The 20,560-nt window shown below is 50.2% G+C and overlaps 2 protein-coding genes across 5 annotated transcripts in view; one reads left to right on the forward strand and one right to left on the reverse strand.

The window, feature by feature from the left end:
* LOC310683296 (myotubularin-related protein 9-like) overlaps positions 1-20,560 on the reverse strand; it is a gene marked incomplete at its 5' end in the record, with an annotated part of 21,370 nt that continues 810 nt past the window's right edge. The window contains 10 exons of one of the 3 annotated variants that reach the window (XM_083453116.1): positions 1-370; positions 1,106-1,251; positions 3,915-4,135; positions 4,681-4,822; positions 5,057-5,218; positions 6,150-6,367; positions 7,784-7,957; positions 14,431-14,556; positions 18,177-18,285; positions 20,021-20,080. In XM_083453116.1, the coding sequence (XP_083309242.1) occupies positions 279-370; positions 1,106-1,251; positions 3,915-4,135; positions 4,681-4,822; positions 5,057-5,218; positions 6,150-6,367; positions 7,784-7,957; positions 14,431-14,556; positions 18,177-18,285; positions 20,021-20,080 (1,450 nt within the window). In that variant the 3' untranslated portion in view covers positions 1-278. Of the gene's footprint in view, positions 371-1,105; positions 1,252-3,914; positions 4,136-4,680; positions 4,823-5,056; positions 5,219-6,149; positions 6,368-7,783; positions 7,958-14,430; positions 14,557-16,637; positions 16,784-18,176; positions 18,286-20,020; positions 20,081-20,560 lie in introns of those variants that run through there. The other 2 variants (XM_083453117.1, XM_083453118.1) reach the window with 2 other exon arrangements.
* FAM167B (family with sequence similarity 167 member B) overlaps positions 16,816-20,560 on the forward strand; it is a 16,501-nt gene continuing 12,756 nt past the window's right edge. Inside the window, exon 1 of one of the 2 annotated variants that reach the window (XM_083453179.1) lies at positions 16,816-16,859. The gene's annotated coding sequence lies outside the window, so the exon portion shown is untranslated. The remainder of the gene's footprint in view (positions 16,860-20,560) is intronic. The other variant, XM_083453178.1, reaches the window with a different exon arrangement.

The following is a 20,560-nucleotide window of genomic DNA, read 5'->3' on the forward strand; positions in this document are numbered from 1 at the left end:
TTGTGTAGTCCAACATGAAGTGTCTTTTAATTGTCAGACTTTAGTGACCAGCTCTGTATCCAGTGGGGAAATTCTCCTATTTACAAATCTCTCTCACACACAAGGGCTGGGTTCACAACATGGTTAGTGACCAGCACCATTTACTCTCCTTGATAGCTCTGTGCTTGCTGGTTTCCAGCACAGCAGAAACCAGGCTGTGGCTGATCTTTTCCTACCCAGTTCTTTGGTTTCTGCTTTTGAAATGGCTTGTGCTGCAGTCTGCTTTAGTGCCATCCCACTCAGTCTTCCTGTGTGGACTTCACGATTTTCTGAATTTCTCCCCATGCGTCATCTAGATGGTGGGATGAGCGGACCCAGCGGAGGAATAAGCCTGTAGGAAATTGTTAGATTAATATCTATATCCCCATATACAGCAGGTTGAAAAAGTAGTAATTAAAGATATTTCCTCTTCTACTCCCCTTCGACTCTGGGCTCTTGCTTTGATTGGGATGGTAGCAGTATTACCATAACAGTAATAGTCTGGAAGAGGAATATCGAGTAAAATGCAGCAGCTGAAGGAATAGGAAAGTTATTTGGATATCCCAAATGGGCATGTTGTAGCATAATCCGAATCAGTCAGTGAAATTATGCAATAAAAGGTTAAACTGACAATTTGATTGCACCACAATTGCAAAGGACTAAAATGAAATGTTCTTTGAAACCCCAATGTATAAGAGAAATGGCTAAAGTTAATTAAAGTTTCTTTAAAAGGAACGCCCCCCCAAGTTGTCCACACAAAACGATGGTTGTTTTTTTAAAAAAAATAAAGTTTCAAGTCCTCAAGAAGACTGAAAATTTGCCCTCACTGGGTTCCTGCTAGTGCAATGGACCTTCCCCTACTCCCTCTATGCTTCAAAACAAGTTGGGGGAAGGAGAGAGGAGGTTTTTCCATCATGTAACCAGAAATGCTTGTGCTGATGAAACATTTGTTTTAGTGCTATATTGAATTCCTCTCATAATTCTGTCCTGATATGGTGGGGGGCTTGGGTTTGGTTACAGACCACAGAGTCCAAATAAAGCAAATTGATGTCCCTATTTTGAGAGAGAATGGGCTTATCTATCCTACCTTGCCAGAGAAGCAAACTTTGCGGCTCCACCGATGGCCAGATAACCAAGGGGTTGTGTGCATAGAGCGGATTCAGGAACTCCTCCCCTTTGCTGTTCAGCCAGGGCCAGAGTGAGTGCGTCTTCTCCTTCACTTCACAGAGCTTCCTGCAGGGGGAGATGGTGACATTTTAGTCCCTCTTGCGGGGTAGGTCTGAGCTAGAACAGTCTTCACCAACCTCTGGAAGAAACCTTGTTGGTAAAGGCTATGCTAGAATGTGGAGAAGTGCTTAATAATATAATACACAGGTGCTGCACATGTTGAACTACCCTGCAGTTTGGGGATAGGAGCGGAACCCTGGAGGGAGGGTCTGGCTGGCTGGGAGGGAGGGTCTGAACCAGAAACTTGAGCACTCCTGTTAGGGCAAGGAGGGAGACCTTGTGGTTCCCACCAACAGCCAATGTGGCCAGTGATAGAGAACGAAAGACGGCCGCGAGTTCCCCAATCCTATCCTGAGATCTACAATGACAATGAATTTGACAATAGAGAGGGCTGATGTGAGCAACTGCAATCGGATGTGCGTAAGCTGTTTTGTACTTCTAGCTTTTGGGTGCCCCTCCCATCTTGTGGCTGCATCTCTGTTTCACCACATGGGGGTTGCATCCGTAAGAATGAGTAACCATGAAAGCGCGGTGGCAATTTCTCACCTGATGGTGACATTTCCCTGTGAAAGTAGATTGTGTGTGTGTGTGTGTTTTCTCTTTGCCTGTCGCTCTCTCCTATACACATAAAAATGTAAGGGTGTCACCACACAGTCTCCATTAGAGGATTTGTAGTGCCACACTACAAACCTGGTTTTGCATGAGGTGGCCAGGATGGGAGAGGGGAGCAAAAGAATAGGCAGGTTTAAAAATGGTGGCTTTAAACAACAGCAGATGTTTGAATAAAGCAGGGGTGGTGGGACACAGGAGCTGTGTGAGGATGGGGGTTTGGGGGAGATGTAAAGGGAAGGATGGGGCTGGAGTGGTTGGCAGAGGTGTAGGTGGGGTTGGGGGACAATGCAAGCAAGAGCACCAGCCTCTGCATTTGTGTTTGTGTGTGTCTGGATTTATATAATCACTCAACCTGCACAGGGATAGTTCTTTTAGGGGCACCTACCATGGTGCAGGACGCGGGTGGCGCTGTGGGTTAAACCACAGAGCCTAGGACTTGCCACTCAGAAAGTCGGTGGTTCAAATCCCCGTGACAGAGTGAGCTCCCGTTTCTCGGTCCCTGCTCCTGCCAACCTAGCAGTTCAAAAGCATGTCCAAGTGCAAGCAGATAATAGGAAGGTAAACGGCGTTTCCGTGCGCTGCTCTGGTTCACCAGAAGCGGCTTAGTCATGCTGGCCACATGAACTGGAAGCTGTATGCTGGCTCCCTCGGCCAATAAAGCAAGATGAGCACCGCAACCCCAGAGTCGGTCACGACTGAACCTAATGGTCAGGGTCCCTTTACCTTTACCATGGTGCAGAAGTGCTGCCTTTCCTGCTCTTCACCTCCACCATGTGGCGCTGTAATTTATAAGAGCCAGTAACAATGCAAGAGTTGCCCAACTGAAAAACAACAAAGCCCCGGGCATAGACTACATTCCAGCAGAGCTCCTGAAGAACAATACCAGTTGGTGGGCTCCTATAATGGCGTCAATATTTACATACATCGATTCAACAAGCATAATCCCTGGTTGCTGGACAGAGGCAGTAATCATCCCAATCTATAAAAAGGGTCCTATGGCAGATCCAGCGAGCTACAGACCCATCAGCCTCCTCCCCATTCCCAGCAAATTGTACGCCAAACACCTCCACATTAAACTAATCGACTGGATGGAAACTGAGGCAGTTCTGGCAGAGGAGCAAGCCGGCTTCAGACAGGGCAGAACAACAATAGACCATTGCTTCGTATTAGCACATCTCATTGACAAATATGTCAACAAAGCACGTGGGATTCTATACGCAGCATTTATTGACCTAAAGGTGGCCTTTGACTCGATTTCACGAATCAAACTCTGGGCGAAACTCAATGCTACCAACATTGACAAAAGATTACTATTCTTGATAAAAAGCAAGAGTTGCATTGGAATGTCCCATGGCCTTTTGATTGCGTGAGCTTGCTGTGAACACTTGAACTGTTGCCATCAATTTTTCTCCTAGCCCTGACTGCCATTAGATTGGAGGAGTCACAGTTCAGGAGCAGGACACCTGTATACCTTCTGGCAGTGCGGGGCCATAGCTTAATGGCAGAAGATCTACTTTGCATGTAGACAGTCCCCTGTTCAGTCAATGGCATCTCAAGGCACAGCTGGGCAAGACCCCTGCCTGAAACCGTGGCAAGCTGCTGCCGGTCATAGTAGGCCTGCCAGGCCTCCCCCATTTGGCCTGTGTGGCCATTTCAACCAAGCCTTGCCCACCTGCCTCTATATAAATAAGGATGCCACTGGGCCAAAGAGGGGCTTGCAGACCAGCAAAGCCCAGGGCACAGGAAACCAACCATCAGCTCTCAGCTCTATGGTTTGAAGCCCTGACAATCACTGGGATCCTGTCCACTGGCATGGGGTAGAAATTTAAGGATCTGGTTAGCTGGCTGGATCCAGTTCCCCACCTCTGGTGTGGAGAGGACTGAGTTAGATGAGCCAGTGACCTGACTCTATAGGGCAGCTGACTATGAAAACGCAAATGCCCAGTTCAAATCATTGGATGACATTTTGAAGACCTGGTCAAGCTGCTTGATGCCTGCCCCGCTGCTGAGCCTCTTGGCCTCTAGTCTCAGTATCGCTCTCCCAACTTTTGCCTCACCTTTCTTTCTCGTTGTTGCACAGGAATGTGCCGTAGGGAGACGCGTAGCTGTGCTCGAAGAGTGCCAAGAGGAAGCCCTCGTTGAACTCCAGTGATAAGGGAAACTGGCGCCCCAGCTGCCAGACGCAGTCAAGGAAGAGGAGGAAGGTGGGCGCCTCATGCTTGAGACGGACGTGGGAGTAGGCTGAGTGGGCGCAGCGGAGGCAGAACGGATGCCCAGCCTGGAAGGAGAGGAGGAGCAAGGAGCAGTGTGCAGGTGGGAACATAAAAAGGGTATCGCTAGTCCTTATGGCCTCCTGTGTGCATGCACAATCACATGCACACATGAATGTACATGTGTGTGATGGCCACACATACCTCTAGCACACAGGCTTGCTTGAATGGCTTTTAGCAGCCTTCACCAATTTGGTGGACTCCAGATAATTTTAGACTACAACTCCCATCAGGCCCTGCTAACACGGCCCAGTTCCCATCAACCCCAGCATTACACAGCCATGCTCTCTGGGACTGATGGGAGTTGTAGACTGACCTGGCAAAGATCCACCTTATAGAAAGATCTGTTCAAGGCTACCATATAGCCTTCAGAATTAGGAGCTAATGGTAGCCTTCTCCTCTGTGGAAAAGGCTGGTTTATAACGAGAGTCAGTACGTAAAGCCAGAGATAAAGGGTGTGCGGAGGATAATCCCATAGGATCTGAAGATGCAGGGCAGCAGGGCACCCTTCGGACTGAGCCCTGGCACTTGAAGCCCCACCCAGCGCAGGTACCTGTATCCACTCCCGTTCCAGCAGCCCCTGGAACCCGGCGAGTGTCCTGCAGTTGGGATCCAGGATGACCTGGGCAAGGGCTGTCACCAGCAAGGTCGTGTCCGTTCCTTCGGCTCCGTGTACCAGGACGCAGGCCTCCTCCCTGTAAGCAAGCCGCAGAATGCCCAGTAGCTTGGCACCACCCTGCCCAGTCCAACAGAAATGTGTTCCTGCTTGAGGGACCTTTCCTCCCGTCTTCTCACCCCTCCTTTCTAATCCCCCTTTCTAGTCTATTCTCCGCCTGCCTCTGCAGAGTTCACCTGAGCCCCTGTCGCCTCAGCCTGCTGCAGAGGATGGGGAGAGGGAGGTGTCTGGGTCTCCCCGCCTGCATCAGTACCTGTCCATGCACTGGGCCGCAAGGCAGGCGGTGCTCAAGGCTTCCTTGACATGGTACAGCCATTTGGAGGCTTCAAGCTTGCTCAGCCAGCGGTCCATGTTGTGGGACGGGTCATTGCAAGCCTCCACCAGCTTGATGAAGCTCTCTTGGAGGGGACGACCCCTGTGGAAGGGGGGGGGGGGTTGACAGGGAAGGAGCAAAGAGAGAGAGAGAGAAGGAGACTTGGTCAACATGTGGGGGATAAGCCATTTGGTGGCTACTAGCCATGAAAGCTACATTCTCCTTCCACAATCGGAAGATGGATACCTCTGCTCATACCTAACCCTTTTTTGTTGTGTTTTTAAAGCTCCATGTCTGAGTATTGTTGTCTTTTGTCCCAGCACTTTCCTTAGAAAAACCTGCACTTTACTGCTGAATCAAAGCAAATGGCAATCACTTTTTCCCCTGCAAATTTGAGGCAGGAGGGAATTAAGGGCCAACAGAGCCACCTTTTACTTTTTGAGCTATTAACTTGTTTGGTTATAGATGGAGCTTTGAGGGAGTAGGTACTGTTAAAATTGTATTTTTAAAATTGCTGATATGAAAGAATAAAAAAAGAAAATAGTCTGGGATCTGGAGAAATGTAATTTGATCCCAAGACCATCATCAGAGTGATATTTCCTGTACTATCTCAGCAGAAGAAATTACCTGTAAAGCAGCTGATGCCTGCAAAGTAGACAGAGCCACATAAGCACAGACCACCCCCAGCTCTGATTAGTCTCCTTTGCGCTTTAAGAAGAACATCTATCTCTTCCCTTCTCTTGGACTTTTTCTTTTAAAATCAACTTTTCTTTCAAAATTGGTTTTTCATTCCATTTGTGTCCTGGTGTGCCCTGCTCATTGTTTTATTTCTCACATTCATACCCCACTTTTCCTGCAGGGAGTTTATACAAATGTGGTTCCCCCTTCCCTGCTTTATCCTCACAACCACCTTGGGAGGTAGGTTAGACTGAGAGAGACGGTCACCCACCCAAAGCCACCCACTCAGCTAGACCTTTGAGCTCTGGTTAACTACTGCCCTGTTTCATTCCTGGGGCCTGGAGTGCATGCTCACCTCTCCAGAGGCCGGTGAAATCTCTTCCAACCAGGATAGGCACTCCGGTGCTCTGTGCCTCCGCCCAGCATCCTTGCCTGCTTGGCTGCCTGTGCTGACCTGGTCTCCAGGACGAAGCCACGGTCCCCCCCTGCCAGCACAGCATGCAGCAGCAGTTCATCCTTCTGGCAGCGCTTCCGGTTGGGCCCCACCAGCGGTTGGCTGCTGCGGAGCATCACCTGCCAAAGCAACATGAAAAGGATGGGCAGGTGGGGGGCGAGGGGGCTTCTGTGGCGGCACCGGAGCAGTTCTTTTCTGCTCACTCGCCCTGCAGTGGTCATTGCAAATCCCTGCAGGAACGCTGCCATAGGGGCCAAGGGAGTCAATCCTGTCTCATCTGTTTTTAGTCTATTGCTGTTTTAGCTTTCTGAAAGTCTTAAATTATTGCTGTTAATTTTTCTCATTGATGATTTTATTTTATTTTTTGTAAACAACTCTGATTTTGTTTTGCTTTTACAGTCAAGTGGTGTATAAATTTCATGAGGTAATAATAATGATAATAATATCCTTTGCAACAGGGGCGCTCTAGCTCAGTAGTAAAGTGCAGAAGAAGAGCCCGTTGGCCCACCTAGCCCGGCATCTTGTTCTCACAGTGGCTGATCAGGTGCCCCAAAGAGAAACCCACAAGCACACCCAACCACAAGAGCGCGCTCTCCCCTTCTGCGGTTTCCAGGAACTGGTATTTAGAAGCATTTCTGCCTCTGGCTGTGGAGGCAGAGCACAGCCATGACGGCTAGTAGCCCTTGATAGGCATGACCTCCATGAATTTGCCCAGCCAAGTTGGTGGCCCTCACTGCCTCCTGGGAGAATGTGTTCCATAGCTCCATAGCTGCTTGAAGGAGTTTCTTTCATCTGTCCTGAATCTTCTCACATTCAACTTTGCAAGTTCTAGTGTTATGAGAGAGGTGGGGAAAGTTTTTCACTTCCCACTTTCTCCATACCATGCAGAATTATATAGATTCCTACCGTGTCGCCTCTTACTGAAAAGTCCCACCCGCTGCAACCTTTCTCCACAGGGCAGGCTCTCCATCCCCTCCTTGATCATTTGGGTTGCCCTTTTCTGAACCGTTTCAAATGCCACGGTATCTTTTTTAAGAGGATAGTCTTTTTGCTTTCATGCAAAAGGTCCAGGTTCAGTCCTCTGATGGGGCTGGGAAAGGGCACCCCTGTCTGAAACCCCCGAGAGCTGCTGAGCTGGCTAGACTTTGCATCTGTCTCCCTTCCTGTGTTCTTTCCCAGACCATAATTGAGCAGAGGACTATTTTCACTAGTGGACCAGTGGTCTGGCTCATGTCAAGGGAGCTTCCTAATGTAACTGCACGACAGATAACAACTGTGCATCAGTTATGCAAGTTCACATTGCGCCATTTCTTGCCTAATTATTGCTCCGAAGGGCAGCTTACTAATTTACCAAATAAGTGACATGCTTTTTTTTCTTCCATAACTTGCTCAGCTTCAGACAAAACAGGCTAGCTTGTTTTCTGAAGCTCTGTCACTACCACTCGCCACAGCAGAATAACAAAGGAGACTAGGAGTGGGTTGTCTGTGGGAAGACGGGTGCAGGAAAGAGACACTGGAAATGAAGGTGGACTCACAGTCCCATTCTTTTTGTGGTAATAGCTGAGGATGGGGAATCGTCCCCCCTGACGGAAGCGGGCACTCTCTCTCAGGGCTCCCTCCTCCACTTTGGTTGGCACGATGACAACGGGTGGGTAGCTGGAGCAGGCCCCAAAATCCTCATTGACGTAGCTGAGCCTCCAGGCACCTGTCTGGGAAGTGGGTCAACGTCAGATTGTTTCTCGTAGCCTGCAAGGCAGAGGTCTGGAAGCGCTCTCCTTCAGCCAGAAGCAGCCCAATTGTTTGGCACTGAGCTCCTCCCTCAGCCTCCCCATTGCCTTTGGTGTGTGTCCGCCAACCCCCACAGTGGCAGGTTGGTGTGTGTGTGTGGTGTGGTTTTCTTTAAACTGCAAGGAAACTTCAGGCCAAAGGAAAGGATCAGGGCAGTTAAGTTAGAGGACCCCTTGTTATAATAGCAGCCTTTAAAAAAAAATGTTACATTTAATCAGGGGTTTAATCATATGTAGATAAAATAAATGATTATATACCATTTTTAAGGTAGATTCTATATAGTTGGTCATTTTTTGAAATGGAAGTTTTATTTGGAAATTGTCAAGTCCAGTGTCAAGTAGAAAATAAGATATAGGGAGAAATTAGAATTAAGTAATGGAAAAGAAAGTAATAAAATGCACCATGGAAAGGGTGGTGGTGAAGGGGAGTCAATATTAATTGTGTATTTCTTTTATTTGAAATGCTATTGTTTCAAGTGTAAAATGAAAATGAAATTTGAAAAAAAGAGAGAAAATTTTATCTGGAAATTGTCAAGTCCAGTGGCAAGTAGAATACTATTTCTTTTGATGCTGTCATCCAGTTGGGTGTCCCCTCCAGGGACTAAATGTCCCAAGACCCCACCCTTTATGGGGTATGGGGAGGAGGCAGTTCAGGGTCAAGAGTTGGCTATCGGGTGGGATTGCTTGCCCTGCCCTAGGGGAAGAGGAGACATTTTGATGGGTGCCAGGGTGAATGGTGTGTGTGTGCTCTGGGCAACATGGCTTGTGGTCCACACTAACTGCAAGGCTGGCAGGGAGTGAAGGGGTGCTGCTCCTTTGGACATGGAGGGGAGGAAAGTTGCCCCCCCCAGTCGTCACCTGTCAGGGAACTGCCATCGGCAGGACAGGAGGTGCCAAGGCTCTCTGAGGTAGAGAGAGACTTGACACCTGAAGAGGGAACCAGTAGGGGGCGAACAGGAACGTCAAGGGAAGGGGAGTCGGAGGAATGGCTCAGAGATGCTTCCAGTGAAAACAGTGGGGAAGTCTCAGGGCCCCCTATAGGAACACCCGTTCCTCGGCGGAAACTGTCACGCAGAGAGTCCAGAAGACGTGTTTCCGTTAAGGAGCTTTTATGTTGGAAACGTTTCCGAAAGCAGCCACTTTCGGATTCTGCTAGCGACTGACGCAGCCATGCTGGAGGGGCTCCGTCACAGGCAGAGGTTTGAGAAGCGGTTCAAACTCTGAGGGATTGCAATTTACACACAAGCAGCTCTTCATCCCATCACAGCAATCCGAAAGTCATCGACAGCTAGCTTGTGCCAGGGAGAGGCATCATGAGCGAACCAGCAGGAACCGGAGGGGCAGCTGGAGGTCCAAGCCTGGAGGAAAGGTATAGGACGTTGGAAATCCAGCTTGCCTTGCAGACGGCGAGGCTGGAAGAAAGGAGGGCTCAGGATGCAGAGAGGGGGAGGGAGAAAGCCACCCCACTCAACAGAAAGATGCCAGGATTGGTGCAGAAATTTGGGGGGGACCCCAGGAACTACCATGCCTTTAGGACAGAGATGCAATATGCTCTCAATCTGCAATTTGATGACTTTCCTGATGAGGAATCGCGAGTGGCTTTTGTAATTAGCCACCTCGAATCAGGGGCGAAGGACTGGGTTAGACCCTTGATGGCAGCAAATAATGAGATCCTAAAGGACGCGATGAAGTTTTTTCGTGCCATGGACCTGATGTTTTCCAGTGACATTGAGCAGGGAGGAGTGCGAAGGCAGTTAATGGCTTGCAAACAGGGAAACCGGACTGTCCGTGAGTACTGGACTGAGTTCACTATGTTGATTCATCGATTGGGGTGGGACTTGGCTTCTGAGCCCATTCAAATGCTTTTTGAAGAGGGTCTGTCTTCGTCCTTGAAAGATGAACTTTCCCGGAACCCCAGAGCAGAGTCTATGGACCAGCTGACTAAAGCCGCGCTAGCCATTGGAGCGCGCCAGGAGGCGAGGGCTTTGGAGAAGCGGGAGGGGAAAGGAGAACGTTGGAGGGAGCTCCGCATTCCAGACATTCCAGAGCAGCCTTTCCCGCCGGCAGAGCCGATGGAAGTGGGAACAGCGCGTGCGCGCACAGTTTCAAACATCGGTGAAGGGCGGAAGAAAGAGGGAAAGGGCGGGAAAAAATGCTATCTCTGCCAACAGCCAGGACACTTTGCCAGAGTCTGTCCACGGAGAAAGGAATGGCAAGGCATGGCAGGAGCTGTTGGGGGAGAGGAGGAGGAAAGCACAGAGCAGGTAAAAGCCAACGCCTGGCTGCCGTCGGGGCACAGCAGCCAGGCTCAAAAGCAGTGAGAGTGCCCGCACCAGAACCTCCCAGGCCTGCTCTAGTGATAGAGGTGTTGCTAGAGCTGCCAAATGGACACCCCCTACAGATCAAAGCCCTGCTGGATTCAGGCAGCTCCTGTAATTTCATGAGTAAGGAGTTCGCAGCTGAGCACCAGATACAAACCCTCCCCTTAAGTAAACCCCTGCAGGTAACCACGATTGACGGCAGAGAGCTGTTGGGAGGAGAAGTGAACCAACAGACTGTTCCCATGATAATGAGGGTGGCAAGACACACCGAGAGGATAGCGTTCAATGTGGCCACATTGGGAGGAGCTCCCATTATTTTGGGGATGAGCTGGCGGGCACTTCACGATCCTCTAGTGGGATGGCACCAGAGGGTGGTCTCCTTTGGGTCGGCGCATTGCCTGGAACACTGCAAGCAGGGGAAGGATCCAGGGGGAGCCAAGATCACCTTAGCTGGGATGGAGGTAATGAAGCAAGGGGAGGTGCCTCCGCAATATGCAGATCTGAGCAACGTATTCAGCGAAAGAGAAGCGGACAAACTGCCGCCGCATAGACCCTTTGACTGTCAAATCAACCTACTCCCGGGGGCTCAACTCCCAGTGGGCAAGCTGTACGCCATGTCAGACAGGGAGATGCAGGAGCTGAGGGAGTTCATTGACAAAAACCTGAAGAGGGGTTTCATCAGAGAGTCCCGAGCGGTGGGGGGCAGCCCAGTGTTTTTTGTGGACAAAAAAAACACAGATAAGCCGAGACTTGTAGTGGATTTCAGGGCCCTGAACGCCGTGTCGGAACCCCTGGCCTTTCCTATGCCCCGAATTGATGACATTCTGACCAGGGTGAGGAAGGGGAAGATTTTTACAAAACTGGACCTGCGGGGGGCGTATAATCTGATACGAATAAGGAAGGGGGATGAATGGAAGACCACCATGTTCACCCCTTTGGGAGCATTTGAATACCTCGTAATGCCCTTCGGTCTCCAAGCCGGCTCCGCATGTTTTCAAGCTTTCATCAACCACGTCCTGGGGCCGTTGCTCTACAAGAATTGTGTGGCCTTTTTGGATGACGTGTTGGTGTATTCGGAAAATGAAGAGCAGCATGTGAGGGACGTGAGAGAAGTGTTGGGCCGGCTGCAAGCCAATCAGCTGTGGGTGAAACTGGAGAAGTGCCAGTTTCATGCCAAGGAGGTGGAATTCCTGGGGTACCGCCTGTCAGACCAAGGATTGGCCATGGATCCAGGCAAGGTCCAGGCGGTGCTGGAATGGAAGACACCGAAAACCAAGAAGGATGTGCAAAGATTCCTGGGGTTTGGGAACTTTTATCGGAAGTTCATCAAGAATTTTGCACACTTGACGGCGCCCATCACCGACTGCCTCAGTAGCAAGAAGAAATTTGTTTGGACGGCGGAGGCGGAGAGAGCTTTTGAAGAACTGAAAAGGGCTTTCGCTTCGGAAGAACAACTTCTGCATGTGGACCTACAGAAGCCCATGAGGGTGGAGACAGACGCGTCAGACAGAGCGGTGGGGGCGGTGCTCCTTCAGCCGGGAAGAAATACGTCAGGGTGGAGACCGTGTGCCTTTTTCTCGAGGAAGCTGAATAAGTCCGAGCGGAACTACACGGTGTATGACAGGGAACTACTTGCCATTCACGAAGCGTTCCGGAGGTGGAGACATTTATTGATTGGGGCACAACACAAGGTGCAAGTGTGCACCGACCACAAGAATTTGGAGTATTGGAGAACAGCTCGAGTACTCAACCAACGGCAAGTGAGATGGGCACAGGAATTTTCCAAATTCCACTTTGAGATTTGTTATGTACCAGGCCCAGAGAACGTCAGGGCGGACGCTCTCTCACGCAAACCAGAGTACTTGGAAGGGGAGGGGGCAAGCGAAGAAAGACATGTCATTCCTGAGGACCGCTGGGTGTGTGGGGGGGCGCTGGTGGGGAGACGAGAGCTGGTAGAAGAAACGGAAACTGACGAATATGCCCAAAATAAGCTCAGAGGCCTCAGGGGAGAGGGTGAGAGCCCGGAGGGTTTTGAAGAAAGAAATGGGGCATTGTATTACAAAGGGGCACTGTATATACCAGAAGGTGAATTGAGAGGGAGGGTACTCAAGCAGTTGCATGATAGTCCCACGGCGGGACATTTTGGACAACACAAGACCATGTGGATGGTCACCAGGGAGTTTTGGTGGCCCAAGGTGAGGGAAGATGTAAAGGAGTATGTAAGAGGGTGTGACCAATGCCAGAGGGCCAAGGGGGAAAGAAGGGCGCCGGCAGGGTTATTGGAACCACTACCCACGCCAGAACGGCCTTGGGAGGCGGTATCAATAGATTTTATGACGGATCTGCCCAAATCCAAAGGGAAGACGGCCATCATGGTAGTAGTGGACCTGTTAACTAAGATGTGCCACTTTGTAGCATGTTCACATGCAGTCACAGCGGAAGAAACAGCGAAGTTGTTTGTAGAACACGTCTTCCGGCTGCATGGCGCCCCCTTGAGGGTTGTCTCGGACCGCGGGAAACAATTTACTTCCAGGTTCTGGAGGAAGCTCATGAGCTTGCTGCACGTGGAAGTCAATTTTTCGACGGCCCGGCATCCTGAAACCAATGGGCAGGCGGAAAGAGCAAATGGCATCCTCCAACAATATCTGAGGTGCTATGTCAATGACAGAGGGAATGATTGGGTCGAAAAGCTGGCGCTGGCAGAATTTGCCTACAACAATGCGGAGCATGTGTCCACAGGGATGAGCCCCTTTTTGGCCAATTACGGGTGTCACCCCAGGGCATTCCCGGGGGAGGGGGGCGAGAGATGGAGCGTCCCAGCGGCCGAACAGTTTGTAGAAGAGATGGAAGCGATCCATCGTCAGCTTCAGCTCAACTTAGAAAGGGCCAAGGCTCAATATAAGAAGCAGGCAGACAAGAGCAGGAGGGAAGGTGAAACCATAAGGGTGGGGGATCAGGTGTGGTTGTCCACCCAAGGGTTGCCGTTCAAAGGGGGTTGTAAGAAATTAAGACCCAAGAGATTGGGACCCTTTGAGGTCATTCAGCAGGTCAACCCAGTGGCTTTCAAACTCCGGTTACCCAACCACATGAAATTGCATCCAGTGTTCCACAGGTCATTACTGTCACCGTACAAGGGGGGAGGTGAAGAGGAGCACACCAGGGGACCGGTCTTGGAGGAGAGGGAAAGCAGTAACCATGTAGCGGAAATCCTCGATTCCAGGTGGAAGGGCAATCAGGTGGAGTATTTAGTGGCGTGGGAAGGGGAACCGGAGTCAGAAAACACCTGGGTGACTGCAGAGGAGGTCAATGACGAGGTTTTAACAGAAACGTTCCACCAAAGATTCCCGCGGAAACCACAGCCGGTAGCAAGGTTTAGAAGGGAGTATTTCGGCACCACAGACGAGGAAGAGGAACTGGAAGGATTCGCGGAGTCGGAGTTGGAAGAAGGAACGGACTCAGATGACGAGGAGTACCGAGAGACTAGGAACCACAACGAGTGGAGAAAGGTGTTCGAAACTTCAGACGATGAGGAAGGTTCCTTCCGGGGTTTTACCTCCTCACAACCCGTAGGGGAGGAGACGGGAGGGGGTGAAGGGGGCCCTGGAGGGGAGGTGGATGTCAGGGAACTGCCATCGGCAGGACAGGAGGTGCCAAGGCTCTCTGAGGTAGAGAGAGACTTGACACCTGAAGAGGGAACCAGTAGGGGGCGAACAGGAACGTCAAGGGAAGGGGAGTCGGAGGAATGGCTCAGAGATGCTTCCAGTGAAAACAGTGGGGAAGTCTCAGGGCCCCCTATAGGAACACCCGTTCCTCGGCGGAAACTGTCACGCAGAGAGTCCAGAAGACGTGTTTCCGTTAAGGAGCTTTTATGTTGGAAACGTTTCCGAAAGCAGCCACTTTCGGATTCTGCTAGCGACTGACGCAGCCATGCTGGAGGGGCTCCGTCACAGGCAGAGGTTTGAGAAGCGGTTCAAACTCTGAGGGATTGCAATTTACACACAAGCAGCTCTTCATCCCATCACATCACCCCTGCTTTTCTCTGCCTCTGCAAAATGGCAGACCCTCATTACTCACATCTGCAGCTATTTGCTGGTAGAATTCCTCAAGGCGATGCAGCCCCCACCCATCTTCCAGCTTCATGTTCTGGGGTCTGTAGAAGAAGGGGTACGTCATCATCACCGACTCCACGGAGGAGAGGGCCTGCGAGAGAACAAGGGCGGTGGATCATCCCCAGGAGCTTTCCCCACACCTAGCCTTTACCAGTCTGGGGGCCTCCAAATGTTTCAGATTGCAGCTCCCATCAGCCCCAACCAGCATGAGGCTCATGGGAGTTGTAGTCCAAAACATGTAGATGGCACCGAGTTGGTGAAGGCTGGCCGGGACCAATTGTGTCTTTTTGAACCGGCAGCCCCCCACCTCTGGCAACTTACCTAAACAACCTGCTTAAGGGGCTCTGGCTCTGCCAACCATGGGGAAGAGGGAGCGGCACAGACTTAAAACATCTCCAGTGTCTAGAATTATTTTTGTAAACCGCTTTGAGAGTTTCTAAACAATCAAGTAGTATATAAATTTTAGAAATAATAATAATTTGAAAGCCTTGAGCTTCGTGAGTTGCAGCAGCCAGGAGTCTGTGCAGGTAAAATTGTCAGATGGATGTGTGTGTTCTCCTGCACCAAAGCACCCTCTCCTTATCTTGTGGGCTATTTCCCCACCCTTTTCCTGTTCGGTGCTGTTAATGATAGAGCAAGGCTGGGCTGATGCATCAGGGTGCCAGCTTTTACTCTAAAAAAAGGAAGATATTATAGTCCTTATGGCTGCAAAGAGATGCTTGGAACCATATGGGCAAGCATCCCAGAAGCCAGAGAGGGAGATACTGCAAAATAATAATACTGGGGTGTGTGTCTGGCCGTTAGTGTTTTGCATTGCCCAGCCACACAACTATATGTCATTGAGCAGTCAAGGCAGCATTGGTGGCCTTGAGTGCATCTCACATGACATTCTGAATTGTACTGCATGCGCAGCTCTGGCTTCTCAGAACTGGATCCTGGGGAAGTGATGACCTTTCCTGCCATGGCTGCCTTGCTGCTCAGGGACATCCCTCTGGAAGGGTTAATGGTGCCTGATGTGGAAAAATAACTTGGATCTTTTTCATGCTTTTCCACCTCTCCGTATTGTTTGCCTTCCAACAAGGAAATCCCGAGGTGAACAGAGGCTGCCTTTGCTAGCGGGTTAGTGACGAACAAATAAACAGGCCAGCAGCAACTCTTGCCAAAGAGCCAGAGAGCCTTTCTGTGCTGCCTGCGGGATGCAAGCCAGCCCCTCCTGCAGCCAGTCTTGCGACACCCGCCAGTCAGTTCTGGGTGCTTCTAAGGCAGGGGCCAGCAAACTATTTCAGCAGGGGGCCTGTCCATTGTCCCTCAGACCTTGTGGGGGGTGGGCTATATTTTGAAAAAAATAATAATGAACGAATTCCTATGCCCCACAATTAACTCAGAGATGCATTTTAAATAAAAGGACACATTCTACTCATGTAAAAACATGCTGATTCCTGGACCATCCGCGGGCAGGATTTAGAAGGCGATTGGGCCAGATCCGGCCCCCGGGCCTTAGTTTTCCTACCCATGTTCTAAGGCCAGTGTTTGTAAGGCAAAGCTGCCCCCCCCCCCCCGGATGGGAGTAACTCAGGTATGTGCCTGGGAGGTGCAAGTTCCCCCCTTTCCCATCAACGGGGTCCTTTGTGGTCACAGCATCAGACTGGACCTGGGTTCCATTTCTGACGTGTGGCCATGAGTCAGTGACCTGGAGCTTCTCATATGTTCTAGGAATAAAACGGGTTGTGGGCTGAGTTCCTTGGAAGAAATCCAATAAATAAAAGTTGCTGTTATAAAGACGGGTAATTTGTGTTGATTGGCAATACTGCAGCACTTCATTTTTGCTTCCTTGGGGGGGGGGGTAGAAGATAGTTGCAGCTGCATGCTGGTCGGCAACTGGCCTCACCAGAGACCCAGGCTGACAAAGGAGACAGAGGACAGTGGGGAGCAAGTCACTTCTCCCAACCCTGGGCAGAATAGCCTTCAGACAAATCCCATTGCCTTGGTTTCTCTTTTCCCTTTTGGGTTGGCTCCTTGCATTGTTCATGAGGCTGAATTTTGGGCAGAGGGCAAGCAGTTGCTGATCCCTAATCTGTGGGAGTTGGGTATGTTTAGCCTGCAGAAGAGACAACTGAGAGGTTGTCAAATATCGTATTTTTCCGTGTATAAGACTAGGTTGTTGTTTTTTACCCCAAAGCCATGTTAAAAATTTGGGGTCGTCTTATACATGGGTAGTGCTGAGGGGTGATGGGTGATTGGTTGTAGCCATGCCTGTTTGTTGGCTGCGTCAAGGGCCGCTGTTGATTGGCTGCTGGTGCGCCAATCGTGAGGACCATTTGCTGCTGCTAGCGGCAACCGGGAGGCGACAGTTGGCTTCTGCGACTTGTGCTATCGTCTGGGCCAGTCATTATGGTGAGTAATTTCCGGCAATCTCCCCCCCCCCCCCGCCCAAGCTAAACAAGTGTGGGCATCCATCCCCCCCCAAAAAAAACTCAACAACTCTGAGCAACTCCCCCCACAAAAAGCTCAACAATTCTGGTCAATCCCCCCCCTTTCTTAACTTTGAGTCCCCCAAAATAGGGGGTCATGTTATAGACAGGGGCGTGTTATACATGAAAAAATATGGTCTCTTCAAATATCTGAAGGGCTGTCCCATGGAAGATGGAGCAAGCTTGTTTTCTGCTGCTCCAGAGGGAAGGATCTGAAACAAAGGATCCAAATTACAAGAAGAGAGTAGTTTATTATAAGTGGTAAGAGCTATTTGACAGTGAAATGGTTTGTTCTTGGATTACTAGTTATAGTTTGGGACTGAAACTACGCTAAGCCAGGGATCATTTGTTTCTCCTAAGTGTGACTGGGGAAGTGCGCAACAGCCCAGCTTAGTGCATGCATGACTAACCATTAACCATGGTTTACAGTGACATGTGCACTGGGCCTGTGTGTGTGTGTGCACGCGCATGTGTGCCTAGGGCCCTGCAGATGTTTTGAATGACAGGTCAGCCCAAGCCAGCACTTCCAGATATTTCTGGCTACATACACAATCACTGTGTTAGCTCCAAAACATCTGGAGAGCACCTGGTTGAAGAAGGCTGGTGTACATCATGCATACACATGCACCAGCGAGATCTGCTTTTCTGGAGGGGATAGGTCTGGTCTAGCAAAGCCTCCTGCCCCCTTTGGCTGGTCAAGAGAGTAGGCCACTCAAGCTAGCAACCCCAGCTCAGGAATGCTGGCTGCAGGCCACCATAGCAGTCTAGATTCAGGTACTGACACTCACAGGCTCAACTTGAACCCTCCACACTTACAGATATTTTTTTTAATAGAACCAGAATTTAAGTTATGTCTTTGCCTTCCTGTTATGATTTAGGGGAGAGAAGGGGAACCTCAGTTACTCATCCTACCCTCTAGTTGTCATTTTGAGCTGCTACAAAGTGCTCTTCCTTCCCTCAAAGGCCAAGGTAATTTAATCTACCATTGGAGGGGGTCATAGTTGTCAACTTTTCCCTTTTCTTGCGAGGAATCCTATTCGGAATAAGGGAATTTCCTTTAAAAGGGGGGAAAGTTGACAGCTATAGAGGGGGTCAGAGGCAGAAGGGACCATCCCTGCTACCTTTTTCCAAGGAATTTGTGGGCTGGCTGTGGCAATGACAGGCACTCTGCACATGTTCAGAGGGCATTTATCTACATCCAAGTTCAGATAAAGCTACATGGGATGGGCATGCTGTTCACCTCAATGGAGCTGGCGATATTAAGACACTCCTCCATCCCAGGAATCTCCAGCTGCAGAATTTTCAAGTCTTTGCATTTGAGCGTGATGGTGCCCGAAGCGTTTGCAAGCCTGCAGGGGGAAATGAAATAAAAGGGCAGTAAATAGGGGAAGATCCAGAGACACTTTCCTCCCCCCCCCGCCCCCAGCTTCTCTGCAGCAGAAGAGGCAGCAGCAATGAGCATGGTGGGTGTGGAGGCCTTTGGCCACAATCCCAATCAGCCGCACACTCTGGGTTTGAGATGGGCAGGAAGTCACATGAGCAGCCTGCAGGGAGCGACAGAAAGCAAAGCAGAGAGGGGAGAGCTGGCTCAAAGAGCAGAAATGTCTTTTCGAATTTGCATTAATACAACAGCAACTGGAGGGTGCCATGTGGGCTGCCCTAAACAATACTGAGCTAAATGGAGCAGCCGTATGACGCAGGATAAGGCAACCTCCTATGCTGTCTGCAGATGGAAGGATTCTCCTCTAATTGAGGTAGCCTCCATTTATTATTATTATTATTGCTACTACTACACGTTCTTGCCCACCCTTCACCACAGGGTCCCAGGGCAGGTTACGGCAAAAGACAATGTTAAAATCAGTGTTAAAATTAATAATAATAATAATAATAATAATAATAATAATAATAATAATTTATACCCTGCCCATCTGGCTGGGTTTCCTCAGCCACTCTAGGCAGCTGCCTTCAGATGTCTTCTAAAAGTCAGCTAGTTGTTTATTTCCTTGACATCTGAGGGGAGGGCGTTCCACATAGCGGGCACCACCACCGAGAAGGCCCTCTGCCTGGTTCTCTGAAACCTCACAGTGCTGGAACCACCAGAAGGCCCTCAGAGCTGGACCTCAGTGTCCGGACAGAACGACTGGGGTGGAGACGCTCCTTCAGGTATACTGGACCAAGGCCGTTTAGGGCTTTAAGGGACAGCACAAGGACTTCGAATTGTGATCGGAAACATACTGGGAGCCAATGTAGGTCTTTCAGGACCGGTGTTATATGGTCTCAGCAGCCACTCCGCATTCTGGATTAGTTGCAGTTTCCAGGTCACCTTCAAAGGTAGCCCCACTTAGAGTGAATTGCAGTAGTCCAAGCAGGAGATAACCGGAGCATGCACCAGTCTGGCGAGGCAGGTAGGGTCTCAGCCTGCGTACCAGATGGAGCTGGTAGACAGCTGCCCTGGACACAGAATTTATCTGCGCCTCCATGGACAGCTGAGAGTCCAAAATGACTCCCAGGCTGCGCTCCTGGTCCTTCAGGGGAACAGTTACCCCTTTCAGGACCAGGGAGTCCTCCACACCTGCCCGCCCCGTGTCCCCCCAAAACAGTAACATAAATAAAATAAAATAATTTTTAAAATAAATAAAATCAGCATTAAATAACTCAGGTGGTGGGAACTGGTGGGGCTGTGGATACTTAGAGGTGAGGGATGGGCACACTGCACATGCTCAGAGGCACTGTGATTCTTCCACATTTCCTGAGGCTGAGCCCTGGGGAGCTCTGCTTCAGATTATGCCTTCCTGGGCTCTCATCCACTTGGCACAATCCACCCTCTGCCCCTCCGCCCTGGCTGTAGGTGCAGAAATCAAGGGCAGGATAACTTGCACGTATTTCTCCCTGTACAAGCAGGGTTCAAGAAAATAATGGCAGGCATCTTCCAGGCATGAGGCGGGTCTTCTGGAAATGTGGGGCCCAGGACTGCTTCAGGCCCCACACCAGTTTGGCAAGCAGCGCAAGCTGAGGAGCAAACAAACACTAAGCTTCTAAGCTGCGGCCATGCCTTGCAGCTTGAAATGGAGTTAAAAGGCGAACCTGGTTTCTGGGGGGGAGCCGTTAGTCCGGGCGCTTTGATACCAACTTAGATTCTGAACGCTGGGGAGTCACAGGAAGGAAAGAGGAGAGGTTAGCATTGTGCCACAGGTGCATGCAAGAGGTTGGTGGTCTGGGTGGCGGTTGCTGGTTTGATCCTCATCTGACAAGAAGCCAAATGTGGGGGTCATTTGGGGGTCATTCGGCAAGGTAGACGGCCCAGCATCTTCGTGCCAAGCCAGCAGGGTTACCAGCCTTTCTCTCCCAGCCCTGCTCTTCTGCCTTTCACAGCAGCCTGAGTTGAAGACATTAGGGAGGCAAGGCTCTTTTGCCAGCACTTGGTTCAAACAGCACATGCTCAGTGTCCACACATTAGGCTGCTGTTAAAAGAGCAGCGGAGCGCAGCCAGGGTAAAAGGTGGCAACTAGGCCTTGGAGCAGAGGAAAGGAGTAATTCAGTATTATACAAGAGGAAGATTTTATTCCCCATGTTCCTAAAGCATTTTCTTCTGATAGTACTGCTAAGCACAAAAGGATAGCTCAG

Source organism: Podarcis tiliguerta, assembly GCF_965153285.1.
Source record: "Podarcis tiliguerta genome assembly, chromosome: 8".
Taxonomy (NCBI): Eukaryota; Metazoa; Chordata; class Lepidosauria; order Squamata; family Lacertidae; genus Podarcis; species Podarcis tiliguerta.